This window comes from Cupressus sempervirens, chromosome 4, assembly GCF_028749045.1.
Source record: "Cupressus sempervirens isolate cs-2001-9-10 chromosome 4, ASM2874904v1, whole genome shotgun sequence".
NCBI classification, from domain to species: Eukaryota; Viridiplantae; Streptophyta; class Pinopsida; order Cupressales; family Cupressaceae; genus Cupressus; species Cupressus sempervirens.
In genome coordinates, this window is record NC_143121.1 from 503,832,625 (window position 1) to 503,845,837 (window position 13,213).

At 37.9% G+C, this 13,213-nt stretch overlaps 1 protein-coding gene across 1 annotated transcript; it reads right to left on the reverse strand.

Moving 5' to 3' along the window:
• Positions 1-8,731: 8,731 nt before the first annotated feature.
• On the reverse strand, positions 8,732-10,335 carry LOC149562145 (putative aquaporin PIP1-4). The gene is made up of 4 exons (XM_089825681.1): positions 9,922-10,335; positions 9,413-9,711; positions 9,190-9,330; positions 8,732-9,062 (listed from the first exon to the last, which is right to left on the reverse strand). The coding sequence occupies exons 1-4, from the start codon at positions 10,250-10,252 to the stop codon at positions 8,970-8,972; spliced, it is 864 nt and encodes a 287-aa protein (XP_089681807.1). The 5' UTR covers positions 10,253-10,335; the 3' UTR covers positions 8,732-8,969.
• Between the last annotated feature and the right edge of the window lie 2,878 nt (positions 10,336-13,213).

The following is a 13,213-nucleotide window of genomic DNA, read 5'->3' on the forward strand; positions in this document are numbered from 1 at the left end:
ATGGATCCTTCTTCACCTTTTGATGATGGTTTAATGGAAGTGATGAAAGGAATTTCAATTTAAGAGTTGGTAATGCTTTATTATTAAAGTTTTTTACACAATTGCACAAATTTGGTTAATGTTCGGTACGATGTGGATTAAGTTTGATAAATCTTAGGGTTTATGTATACTTAAATAAGAAAGAGTTGTACTAAAAATAAATATTCATTGAACAAGAGCATCTCAACACAAAAAATATATATTTTTGAACAACTTATATTCTACCTCTTGAAGATTCATTTGTTGTGGCAGGGGATAGTCCCAAGATTTGAGTACCCTATGTTTGTGCTTCTCAAAATTCCATGTCAAAATTTAAATTCACTCTCATCTTTTTATAATTTTTTTTTAACAAGTCAGAAATGGATGATCTAAAGGCCTCTGTAGATAACATGAACATCCTTTTAGATCAGGCAGCGGGTTTATTGAAGAACCTGTAGTTGTCTCTGTGATGTCTTTTTGCTTTCTTTTTGTTGTCTTTTCCTATAGATTGTTATATGGCTTCTTGTTTTAGCTTGTTTTGTTCTTAGGTGTTGATGCACAATTCTTCTGAGTTGCTCTGCTCTTGTTCCTATGTTACTTTGTAAAAGGTTTTGGGTCCTTTAAAACCTGTTTTTACTTAATCAAAACTTATTTAAAAAATCCCTTACTTATAACCAAGGTCAAGGCTACATCATAATGATTCCATTTTAACATGTTTTTTGTCAAATTGTTCAAAAAGACCCCAAATAGTGAAGCCCAATGTTTTTGCAATAAGTTGTGTTTTATTAGTGTACTAATGTGGCATCACATGATTTGTTACTTTTTAAATCTAAGAAACACATTTCATTATATGAGAAATCATTAATAAATAATAACAACAGTGTATTAGCCTTCCAACTAATAAGTTGGCCTTTGACATGGCAAAACTATTCCCCATCACTCTAACTCTTTCGTCCAAGATTCACACCATTCTATCCAACTTGTCAAGGATAAAATATTAAAGTAATGAACTTGTAAGTTTTGACTTTCTCTCCCTCTCTATTGATTTCCTTATTTGTGATTCCATCAACACTATTAAACATATGTTTTGGAGTTAGTCAACTTAGTGGTTTTGTCTAAGATCTATGTTATTCTCGTTCCAAGGCATTATTTACAAGCAAGTTGATTGTGTGGCTACAGGCTTTCCCATTTCCCCTATTATAACCAACATCTATGTGAAACACTTTGATAGAATAGCCTTTTGATCCTTCCCTCTCAAACCAAGGTGGTGGAAGAGCTATGTGGATGATATCAACATTTGGCTACATGACCATGAAAAATAAAAAAAATTCATGCTTACCCCTATAGCATTGCACAATGCATTTTCTTCACCAAAGAATTTGAATATAAAAAGAAACTTTCTTTGCTTGATGGTTTACTCAAAAAGAAAAAAAACTAGATGGTTCCCTAGGCCACCATGCCCATAGAAAAGTAATCACACAAACCTCTACCTCCTCTCATCACCATCAAACCAACAAAAAATTGTCTTAAAAAGCCTTGTTTTGCATGCTTATCACTTCATAACGAAGACCACCAAAATAAGGAGCTATCCTATATGTGTAAAGCCTTTAGATTAAATAGATACGCTAGTACGAAAATTTTAGGAGTCTTCATTGAAAAGTCATTTTTCATTTCGAACTCTGACTTGCTCCATCCTTCCCAAGTGCCTATTGACACTCTTCCTTACATAGAGGGCCTCTCCCATAAATTTTCCAAAATCCTTCTAAGAAAGACCTCTGTAACTTCAAGCTAATTTTTTGACTTTGAACAATCATTTCCCTTCCCTCAAAGAGCCCAAAGATATGATTCCAAACTATGGGGTCTACATGATGACTTGCTCTTATAACACGCCTTATATAATAACATTTACTATTTGTTATTTTTTCAATATTTCATATTGAATTTTTAAGATTAAAAGTCTCTTTTTTAATTTTTACATTTTGAGGTTTTGGTTACAACTTTTTTATTTTCCCATTTTGTGATTTATTCATTTCTTTCTTTGGTAACCTTGAATAATCATTTCCCTTCCCTCAAAGAGCCCAAAGATATGATTCTAGACTATTGGGTCTACAAGATGAGTTGCTCTTATAACACACCTTATATAATATCATTTACTATTTTTTATTTTTTCATTATTTCATATTGAATTTTTAAGATTAAAACTCTCTTTTAAAATTTTAACATTTTGAATTTTTTGTTACAATTTTTTTATTTTCCCATTTTGTGATTTATTCATTTCTTTCTTTGTTAACCTTGAATAATCATTTCCCTTCCCTCAGAGAGCCCAAAGATGTGATTTTAGACTATGGGGTCTACAAGATGTTTTGATCTTATAACACGCCCTATATAATAACATTTTAATTTTTGTTATTTTTTCATTATTTCACATTGAATTTTTAAGATTAAAACTCTCTTTTTTTACTTTTGATTTTTTTGTTTTTGGTTAAACCTTTTTATTTTCCCATTTCATGATTTATTCATTTCTTTCTTTAGTTTTCATTTTTTTCCTCAATAACGTACTGCCCTTATTTGCTTAATATTTTATTTCTTATTTTAATAATTTTATAGATTGTTATCCTTTTTTATTATTGTTTGTTGTCTTTTTCCTAGTTTTATATTTATTTATTTTCTCCTCTTTTTAGTTTTATTTACTTCTCAATTTCTTTTTTTATATTATATCTAAGTTAAAGTCATATTACTTTCAGGAAAGAGTCTACAATACTGTTACAAATGTAAATGGCGGAAAATTTGAATGAATTAATCAGAGATAAAACTGATCTATATATACAAAGAGGAGAGTCGAATAGAATAGAAACATTCTATTCTAGACTATACTAAATATTAGAAACATTCTAATATTTACAGAGATATAATAAGATACAATAGTGAGCATTAAAAAGAAACATGAAGGTTATTTTAATACCCCCCCTTAATGCTAAATCTATTTACTACACCAATAGATCCCCTGAATTTAACAAACTTGTCAGGACCAAGGGGTTTAGTGAAAATATCTGTTGATTGCTCTGAGGTAGGAACATAGCGTAACTGAATAGATCCATCTTCTACTAATTGTCGGATGTAATGGCAATGAAGCTTGATGTGCTTGGTTCGTTCATGAAACACTGAGTTCTTAACAAGTTTGAGTACGCCCTGATTGTCTGAAAACAAAGAAGTCGGACCTACTTGAGGAATATGTATATCTGCAAGCATCTGCCAGAGCCAAACTGCTTCACAAGTTGCCTTGACAGCTCCTCTATATTCTGCTTCTGTAGAGGAGAGTGCATGTGCCTGTTGCTTCTTACTGGTCCAAGTAACTGCTGCAGATCCGATACTAAACACATAGCCAGAAGTAGATTTCCTATCATCAACTGAGCCGGCCCAATCGGAATCAGTGAATCCACTGAGCTGAGGAGTAATACTCCTTATGTAAAGAAGACCATAATCTGAAGTACCATGTACATAGCGTAACACACGTTTCGCTGCAATCCAATGATCAGTCTTGGGGTTTGTCATGAACCGTGAGATGTAGCTGATTGCAAAAATGAGATCAGGTCTAGTAGTAGTAAGGTAGATGAGACTACCTACTAGCTGCCTGAAGAGTGTTTCATCTACAGGAGGAGAAACAGATTGTGCGGACAATTTCAGACCAGTCTCCATAGGAGTGGAGGCAGATTTGCAATCCTGCATTCGAAACCTATCAAGCGAACTTCTGGCATACTTGGACTGAGACAAAAAAATGCTGTTGTCAGTCTGCCAAACCTCAATACCTAAACAATAATGAAGCAATCCGAGATCTGTCATATCAAAAGTTCTGCATAGATCCTGTTTGATTTCTGAAATCAAATGTTCTGAATTTCCAGTAATGATCAAATCATCCACATAGACAACAAGAAAAAGAATATCATTACCAGAGTGTTTAATATACAGATTACTGTCTGACGGACTATGCTGAAATCCTTGAGTAACCAAGTAATGATCAATCTTTATGTACCAAGCCCTAGGGGCCTGTTTAAGACCATAGAGGGCCTTCTGGAGTCTACATACTTTGTGTTTTGAACTGGCAACCTTAAAACCTGGGGGCTGCGTCATGTAGACTTCTTCCTGTAATTCACCATTGAGAAAGGCGCTCTTCACATCCATCTGATGAACTTTCCAACCATACTGAGCTGCAATTGCAAGAAGAATGCGAATAGTGCTCATTTTGGCTGTCGGTGCAAATGTCTCCTCATAATCAATGCCTTCGCGCTGGGTGAATCCTCGAGCAACAAGTCTAGCTTTTTATTTGTCCAAGGTACCATCTGCATGGTACTTGACCTTATAGACCCATTTACAGCTAATGGGTTTCTTCCCAGGAGGGAGATCTGAAAGAACCCAAGTGTGGTTCTTTTGAAGACTCTGAAGCTCAGAATCCATTGCTTGTTCCCATTCTGGAATTCCTTTGGCCTCTGCATATATCTGAGGCTCAGGGATACTGTGGATGTTGGCCATAAGAGCTATATTAACTGTGTTGTGCTAAAGGCTCTTATTTCTGGAGGTTCTACCCTCAATGAGTTCATCAGGACGAAGATCACTAAGCGTTTGAGCCCACCATTTTGGCCGAAGAGTTGAGGAGCTAATATCAGATGCTGTCGGAATAGCTGGAGGAGAAGCAGGAGCAGGAGTTGTATTATCTAGAAGTGACTGAGGTGGTGTATCAGTAGCATTAGATGACTCATATAAAATAGAAGAACCCAAGTCAGAGATTGCTGAAGACTGAATCTCGGAATGTGATGGGGAGTCAGAGAGCGGAAATGGTCCAAATTCCTCATCAAACACAACATCACGACTGAAGATTAAACGATCAGTATTTACATCAATCAGTCTGTAGGCCTTATGTGTGTGACTGTATCCTATAAACATAAGTTTCTGGCTTTTGGAATCCAACTTAGTGCGTTTGGCATCAGGAATCCATACATATGCCAGAGAGCCAAAAACTTTCAAATGGTTGATCCTAGGTTTGCGACTAGACCAGGCTTCCTCAGGAGTCTTATGATTAACTGCAAGGGTGGGTGACCGGTTAAGAAGGTAGACAGCTGTGGATACTGCTTCTGCCCAATATTTTCTGGGAACATTTCTATGTTCTAGCATAGCCCTAGCCATTTTTGTGATGGTACGGTTTCAACGCTCTACAACACCATTTTGCTGAGGGGTGTGAGGTGTGGTGAACTGACGTCTAATGCCATGAGTAGTATAGAAGGCAGAGAAAGCAGAAGAACATAATTCCCCCCCATTATCGGTCCTAAGAGTACGGATGGAGGAACCAGACTCTTTTTCTACTAGAGCTTTAAACTGCTGAAATACAAGAAAGGCATCTGATTTTTGCTTAAGAAAATATACCCACATTTTGCGACTGAAATCATCCACAAAGAGTAAAAAATACCTGTTCCCAGTAATAGAAGGAGTATTCATAGGACCACATACATCAGCATGGACTAGCTGGAGTACTCTTTATGCCCGCCATGATTCACCATTCTTAAATGGTGTCCTATGTTGCTTCCCTGCTTGGCAAGCTCCGTAAACGCGATGGTTCTGGGTTTGAATATTAGGTAGGCCATGGACTAAATTATCTCGAGCAAGTTGTGCTAGATATTGAATGTTCAGATGACTGTATCACTGATGCCAGAGACTGCTGAGAGCGGATGATTCGGCGATGAAGGCATGCTTAAGGGAATTGCCTAAATCTACAAGCCTATAAATACCATGATCCTCAAGACCGGAAGCAAGGGTAGTGCGAGAAGCACGATCAATAATCGAACACTTATTTCTACTGAAAACGACATCCAACTGAGGAGAGTGCTTCATAATCTGACTAACAGACAGAAGATTATGTTTCATGCCAGGAACATAACATACATTGAGAAACATGAGTTTTCTTCCTCCAGTCTGAATCTGAACATTGCCCTTGCCGACAATATTGTATTCTTCACCGCCTCCAAAGATTACTGAGTCAGAATAGGGAGTGAATTCAACAAACCAATCACGCCTATGAGTGAAATGTCGGGAGGCACCGGAATCGATGTACCACGCAGAAGATTTCACATGATTTGCAGGTATGCTGGCCATAAAGGCATGGTAGATAGATTCTTTCTGCTCTGAGTGTTGGGCAGCATTGGCATACTGTTTAATTGAGTCCGACTTCTGATGCTGCTGATACAGATGCTTATAATATGTGAATATTTCAAATGGCACAAATTTCGAGGTGAGAAAATGAAAGACCCAGAAAAGAGCTCGAAAAACCCAGAAATAAAGTGTTGCATAATTCGGATCCGCTGGCTCGAAAATTGAGGCACAAAAAATGAGGCACCCACAAAAATTTGATGAAGACCCATTTGAGATTTCAAAAAACCCACCAAGAATATGTGATCAGGAAAAAAAAATTTTGGAGGTCAAAAAACTAGGGTTTCGAGCAAAACCCTAGTCGGCAACTTCGAAGGTCAGATTTGCAGGAAAAATGGCAGATATAGGCAGATTTTGGAACAAGCGGATTTGAGATAGACGGATCCAGGCAGATAAGGGTGGATTGAACACGTTTTCACTCACACAAAATGCCGAGTTGCAGAAAAACGACGAGTTGCAGAAAAACGACGGTAGAAACCGACGATTTGTAGAAGATCAGACGTGAGCCAAAGAAACCTGCGATTTAAAAAACGTGAACTCGGGATTTGCAGAATGAATTTCAGATTTCTCAGAATAGAAACCCTAGACGGGTTGTAGAGAAAATGGCAGAAATAATTTCGAAATTTAGAGCAGATAATTTCGAAAGAAATTATAAACTATTCAAAACCATTTGAAGCAATAGCTCTGATACCATGTTACAAATGTAAATGGCGGAAAATTTGAATGAATTAATCAGAGATCAAACTGATCTATATATACAAAGAGGAGAGTCGAATAGAATAGAAACATTCTATTCTAGACTATACTAAATATTAGAAACATTCTAATATTTATAGAGATATAATAAGATACAATAGTGAGCATTAAAAAGAAACATGAAGGTTATTTTAATAAATACAACGGTAACTTGTGAGCCTCTCATGTGTTTCTATTCTAGACTATACTAAATATTAGAAACATTCTAATATTTACAGAGATATAATAAGATACAATAGTGAGCATTAAAAAGAAACATGAAGGTTATTTTAATAAATACAACGGTAACTTGTGAGCCTCTCATGTGGGAAGTCTTGGGTTCAAATTCACTTAACATAAAAATAATTAATTGCAATAAATAACAATAATCAATCTATGCTTCGGCTGTTTACCAATTTGTCCAAGGCAACAACCCATCTGACCACCTGAGCTTCATAGCTCCATCTTTGATCACTCTATTTGAATCTCTCATAATTTGTTTCCAAGGTAATGTTGGTGTACAAGGAGATGCACTAATCAAGAGGCATGTAGTTCTCCCCTCATTGAATTCATCTTCTTCTTTTTTTCCCTTGTAAATATGAACATGTTCAAGGCATCATATCTTTCAACAATTTTGTTTATCATTCTACCTAATCTGGTTCTACTAGGACTCGGACCAGTCACAACATTGTTGTTAGTTGTTAACATACTGTATGTAGGTGTCAAGTCTAACATGCTCATTCAACTCTCACTGAGGTGGAAGAAGATGGGCTAGAGCATGAAGAGAAAGCTGAAAGGGGTGAAGATGATCCAAACTAATACCATTCGAGCCCAAGAGGGCAAGGACTAAGGTGTACTAGCAATGAGACATGTGGCCAGAGTTTGAATCCGCAACCTCCATAAAAGAACAATAAGCCAAGTAGGAACATTTGTGACGACCGTCGGAGGAATCAACAAAGCTCTGAAGCTGGTGAAGAAGCCAAACTAAATAAAAAATGGTCCCCAATTTGAAAGGGTGAGCACTAAACTCTACTAGAATGATGTTGTGTGGTGTGGACTGGTGACATTTGATAATGCGTCGAAGGAAAAGAGTTTGGACTCTTTCAACAGAGGCCCAATCGAACTCCAAGGAGGGGCCCCAAACAATAGAGCCATAGAGGATAGTCAACTTGACCACGGAGTCAAGAAGGGACATTTTAGTCGTGTTGTCGTGAAAGTGCTGACTACTTTCTAATATTTAGATGAATTGTGCAACTCATCATCAAAGTTGATTAGAGATGATAAATGATTTTCTACACAACTTATAATTTTTGATAAGTATAAACTATGGAATGTGTAATTTTGATATCAACAACTTCAAAGTCATAAGCATTAGTGCATTATTATTAAAAAGAGTGAACATTATATTAACTATTTTTAACTAGTGCTCTCCCTCTTTCCTTTATCTATAGACCTTTATGGGGTTGCCCCAAAGCTTTGCCTGGTCAACAAAGGATGCTTAAGGTTGTGGTTAGAGTTCCCCATGGTCTTGGGTTCGAATCCAATGTTTTGCTTAGATTATATAAAAAATCATCTATAAATTAAAGATTTGATTAAATGTTGTGTTCTATCTATAACAAAGAAGTACTCTATAAGATAAAAATGTAGATCTACATTGATATTAAATTATACTTAAAATCATATAAAAATAAAAAATGCGATTGAATGCTTTGTTCTATCTAAGAGCCATGAAGTTAAGAATACACAAAATGCACTTTGAATATAATATTTTGAGAGATGATGCTTTGAAGTCATAAAGTGCAATACATATTATTTCCTGGGGCTTTCGGGGCCATTCTTACTACATTTGACATAATGCACAACATTAACAACTACGCTGGCGAATCCTTCAATTCGCTACAGTCGATGATGGACAAACAGGTGGAGGGAGAGACTAAGCACGGTAAACCTCCATCTTGAGACCAAAACAGGGCAGCTCAGCCATTTTATTATGTACACAAGCTCCCCGCTCATAAATATCTCTAAGATCGTTTGAATGGGATGGCTCGAATGACCAGCTGGTGGTAGATTGCTGCAAGCGCAGCGCCAATGAAGGGACCGACCCAGAACACCCACTGCATAGAAAATACCCCAAGTGAAATCAGTCGATGCTTAACGGAAATGAACAACCCTGATCGTCATTACATGCTAAAGTGGTCTAAGAGAAATGAAAAGCAGGGTTAAGCAGGTATATATGCTTACGTGGTCATCCCAGGCGTGGTCCTTGTTGAATATAATGGCAGCTCCTAGGCTCCGCGCAGGGTTGATGCCCGTTCCGGTGATGGGAATCGTGGCAAGGTGGACCAGGAACACCGCGAACCCAATTGGAAGGGGTGCCAAAAGCTGCAGAGCTCAGTAGGGTCAGGAACAAAGCATAAAGTATGCGAATGTAATGATGTAAGAGGGCGAAAAACAAGTGACATACCGGAACATGGGAATCCCTGGCGCTTCTCTTGGCATCGGTGGCAGAGAAAACAGTGTAGACAAGCACAAATGTGCCCACAATCTCAGCACCCAGACCATCGCCCTTGGTGTACCCATGAGCCACCGAATTCGCCCCGCCCCCAAGCACTTCGTAGTTGGTGCGCCCCTCGAAACCCTTCACAACCCCTGCTCCACAGATGGCGCCCAAGCACTGGCATATCATGTAGAACACCGCTCGTGGCAGTGAAAGCTTCCTCGCCAGGAACAGACCGAATGTCACAGCCGGATTTATGTGCCCACCTGCCCATAAAACCATCATCATCATCATCACTCCACAATACCCAAAGAAAACCCTAAATCAAAACCCACAAGATCTTGAATCGAAACCCATAAAACCCCAAAATAAAAAAAACGCACAAGACTCTTGAACGGAAACCCTTTGATCAAAACCCAAAAGCCCTTGAACCAAAACTCAGAAAGCCAAACCCAGAAGACCTTGAAGGGAAGTACCTGAAATTCCAGCAGTGCAGTAGACAAGAGCGAAGATCATGCCTCCGAAGGCCCAGGCAATGCCCTGAATTCCTACAGTTGAGCACATATCGTCTGATCTTTTGACGCCCATGACAGTGAGTACGGTGATGTAGAGGAAGAGGAAGGTTGCCACGAACTCTGCAATTCCTGCCCTCCAGAAAGACCATGACTTGAACTCCCCTGGCTCGAACAGTGGTGCAGGCCCTGGTTCTACGTAGTCCTTCTCCCTTGTTTGGGCAGCCGTCCCCAATGGCTGTCTCTCCGAGTACTTGTTTGCTCCCAGCTTAACATCCTCCTCTTTGCCTTCCATTTCTACTCTCTCTTCTCACAGATCACAGATCACAGAAATACCGAAAAACTAAAAATGCAAAATGAAATGCCTCTAAGTGGATTGGAAAGCTGAAGCAAAACCCACTACTTAAAAAGGATGGCTGATGATAGATGATGATGATGGCCAGGATGGCATGGCATGGTCGGCCAGTCGACGGAAGATGAATGGCCCACGTCCTACCAACTCTGCTCACTCCGCAACTTTTGCTTCCCTTTTTTCTACCCGTAATTCATACTCAACAGTTAAACGTTAAAGACTGTCTCAACGTTTTCTCCACGACGGTGAAGATTTATTCCAAGCATTGGGTAAGGAACTCGACTTTTCATTAAACAACGTGCAGGGAGTCCATGTAACACTTGACCGTTGTAGCCCTGCGAAGAGTGGTGGGCTGTCGCTGTCCGCAACGCCACCTCCACCCCCTCCCAACCCAACGTCTATGTTTCAGGGCGTTAAACCGACTGAGTGGCTTCATTCTCTTTACACGTGTATGGTGTCCCCTTAATTGACGGCGACCGCTCATCATGCTGAGCTGCGCATGGACTCGGAGCTCACATTCACATTGTATGACTTGATAATTCACCTGACCACTGACCAGTTTGAAGACTGCAATGAAAAAGGACAATCGCTAAATACCTACAGCTTTTCAGTAGCTTTGCAATTGAAGTATCCGAAGATTTCTATTTCTTCTTGTTCCAGCTAAAGCCGGGAAATTAGTCTAAATATAGTTTGAGATGAATTTTTTTCATTACAGACAAAAGTCCTCTCGACCACCATCGTAAACAGAACTATTTCTGTCTAAAAATGAGTTTGGACTCATTTCCAAACTCCAATTCGTACTATTTCTTTGTTGATCATAAATCTTTGATTATGAATTTAAATAAACCAAAACAATAATACAATTGAATCTAAACTTATTTTTATAAATGATGGAAAGGTTGCTAAAAGTTAAAACTTAACTAAAAATAAATGAAGTTATATATATATATATATTTGTCTATGAGTAGATAGAATTTTTGGACTGACTATAATTTGAAGAATTTTACTTTAATAGGTGTATAATTAGTTATTTATAAGCAAACAATTATTTATTTTTACATTAACATGACAAAAGCAAGGGTATTGTCCCACTAATATAATAGCTTAAAGAGCACTAAATTATTAAATGATCTATTCAGAGAGAAGCCACTTTGTTCCTTAGAGATAATCATGTGCAAACACTGCTTCAACATGTTAGCAATATCCTCGACAATGATCTTATAAATGGTGTTACATAAAGATATTGGTTTGAAGTCATCAAAAGAAGCTCTATCATCTTTCTTGCGGATGAGAGCGACGAAAGTATTATTTAGATCTCTAAGGATGAAACTTTCATCTTTAGTCTCCTCCACAACCTCCAAAATGTCCTTACCCAAAATGTCCCAAAAGAATTGAAAGAAAATAGGAGGAAAGCCATCTGACCTTGAGGCTTTTTCACTTCCCATGCTGAAAACAACTTTCCTCACTTCCTCCAAAGATATGGGTGATACATGATAGTTAATCTCATATGTAATGACCTTAGGAATCAATCCTTCAATGGACTCAAATGAATGAGGTCCTAAATTAGGAGTAGTCAGCAAATTCTGAAAGAATCTCAGAGCAACTAACCTCCTTATTAGTAAAAAATACACCATTTTCATTAATGGAGAAGATCGTGTTAAAGGACTGTAACAACTTCACTAAGTTGTGGCAATATTTAGTGTTCATGTCACCTGAAGCCACCCAAGTGCCCTTGGATTTTTTACGCTAATAAATCTCCTCTCTATTAGGAACCTCAGCATATTCTTGATTCAAATCCTCCTCTGACCTATACTCTACCTCCCTCACACTTGAAGTAGTCATTTTATAGTGCAACTCCTCCAATTATATTTCTAGCTTGAACTTTTCACCAAAAATGTTGTGAAAAGTTTCCCTATTCCAAATTTTGAGTTGTTCTTTATGAACTACAACTTTTTGAAAAGACAAAGGCTTTATTTCCCATTTATATTGGGGCCTCAAACCACCACAAGAGAATCAAATCATGCAATCCTTCATGTCATAATCACGTAGATTCAAAATTGAAAGAGGATCTTTTCGGGGTTGAGTCCTCATGCACCCTAAGACAAATTGGATAATGATTTGACTCTGTAATAAGAAGAATTTTAGAAGATCAAACCCAATCCATCAAAGACCAATCCTCAACCAGTAGGAATTTGTCCAATATTTTAGTAATGTTACAAAATCCACACCTTCTATTAGTCAATGTAAATTAACCATTGTGGAGATCCACCTTAGCAAATCCATTGTTTGTGCAAAATTTGCAAAGTCTACTTGAGCCTGACTCATCCTTCCTCTACCACTTTTTTTCTCAACAGGTTTAAGAATAGCATTGAAGTCTCCCCCAAGAAGAACAATCTCTTGATCACAATCAGTAATGATCTATGTAAGAGCTCTCCACAAATTCCTATTTAGATGCAAGCTGGCTTGCCCATGAACATTGACTAGATTCACCGAACCCAAAAGTTATTAGGAAAAACCTTACCCCAAATCTAGGATGAGTCCTTCCCCATCATAGTGACCAACATATTACCTAGGTGCCATACAACACCCAACCCATCCAAAGTTTTGAGAGTAATAGAAAATTCACAATTCCAACGAGAGGATCTCTTTCTAAAACAATCCAAATCTTCCTCCTTCAATTTAGTCTCCTATAAAAACACAACATCAGGCCACCATTGGTCAAGAAAATGCTTGATCAAGTGCACTTTGTGGATCTCAATAGCTTGGCTTCATTGACTTCATTCCCTGCTAGGGCAAGCTTATCCTAAGCAGATTTAGGATCCCTCTTCTTTTTTCTGCTTTGTTTCGTTTAGTAATGTTTGATTCTATTTGATGAATCATTCTCCTTTCCAATAAATCTGGAAT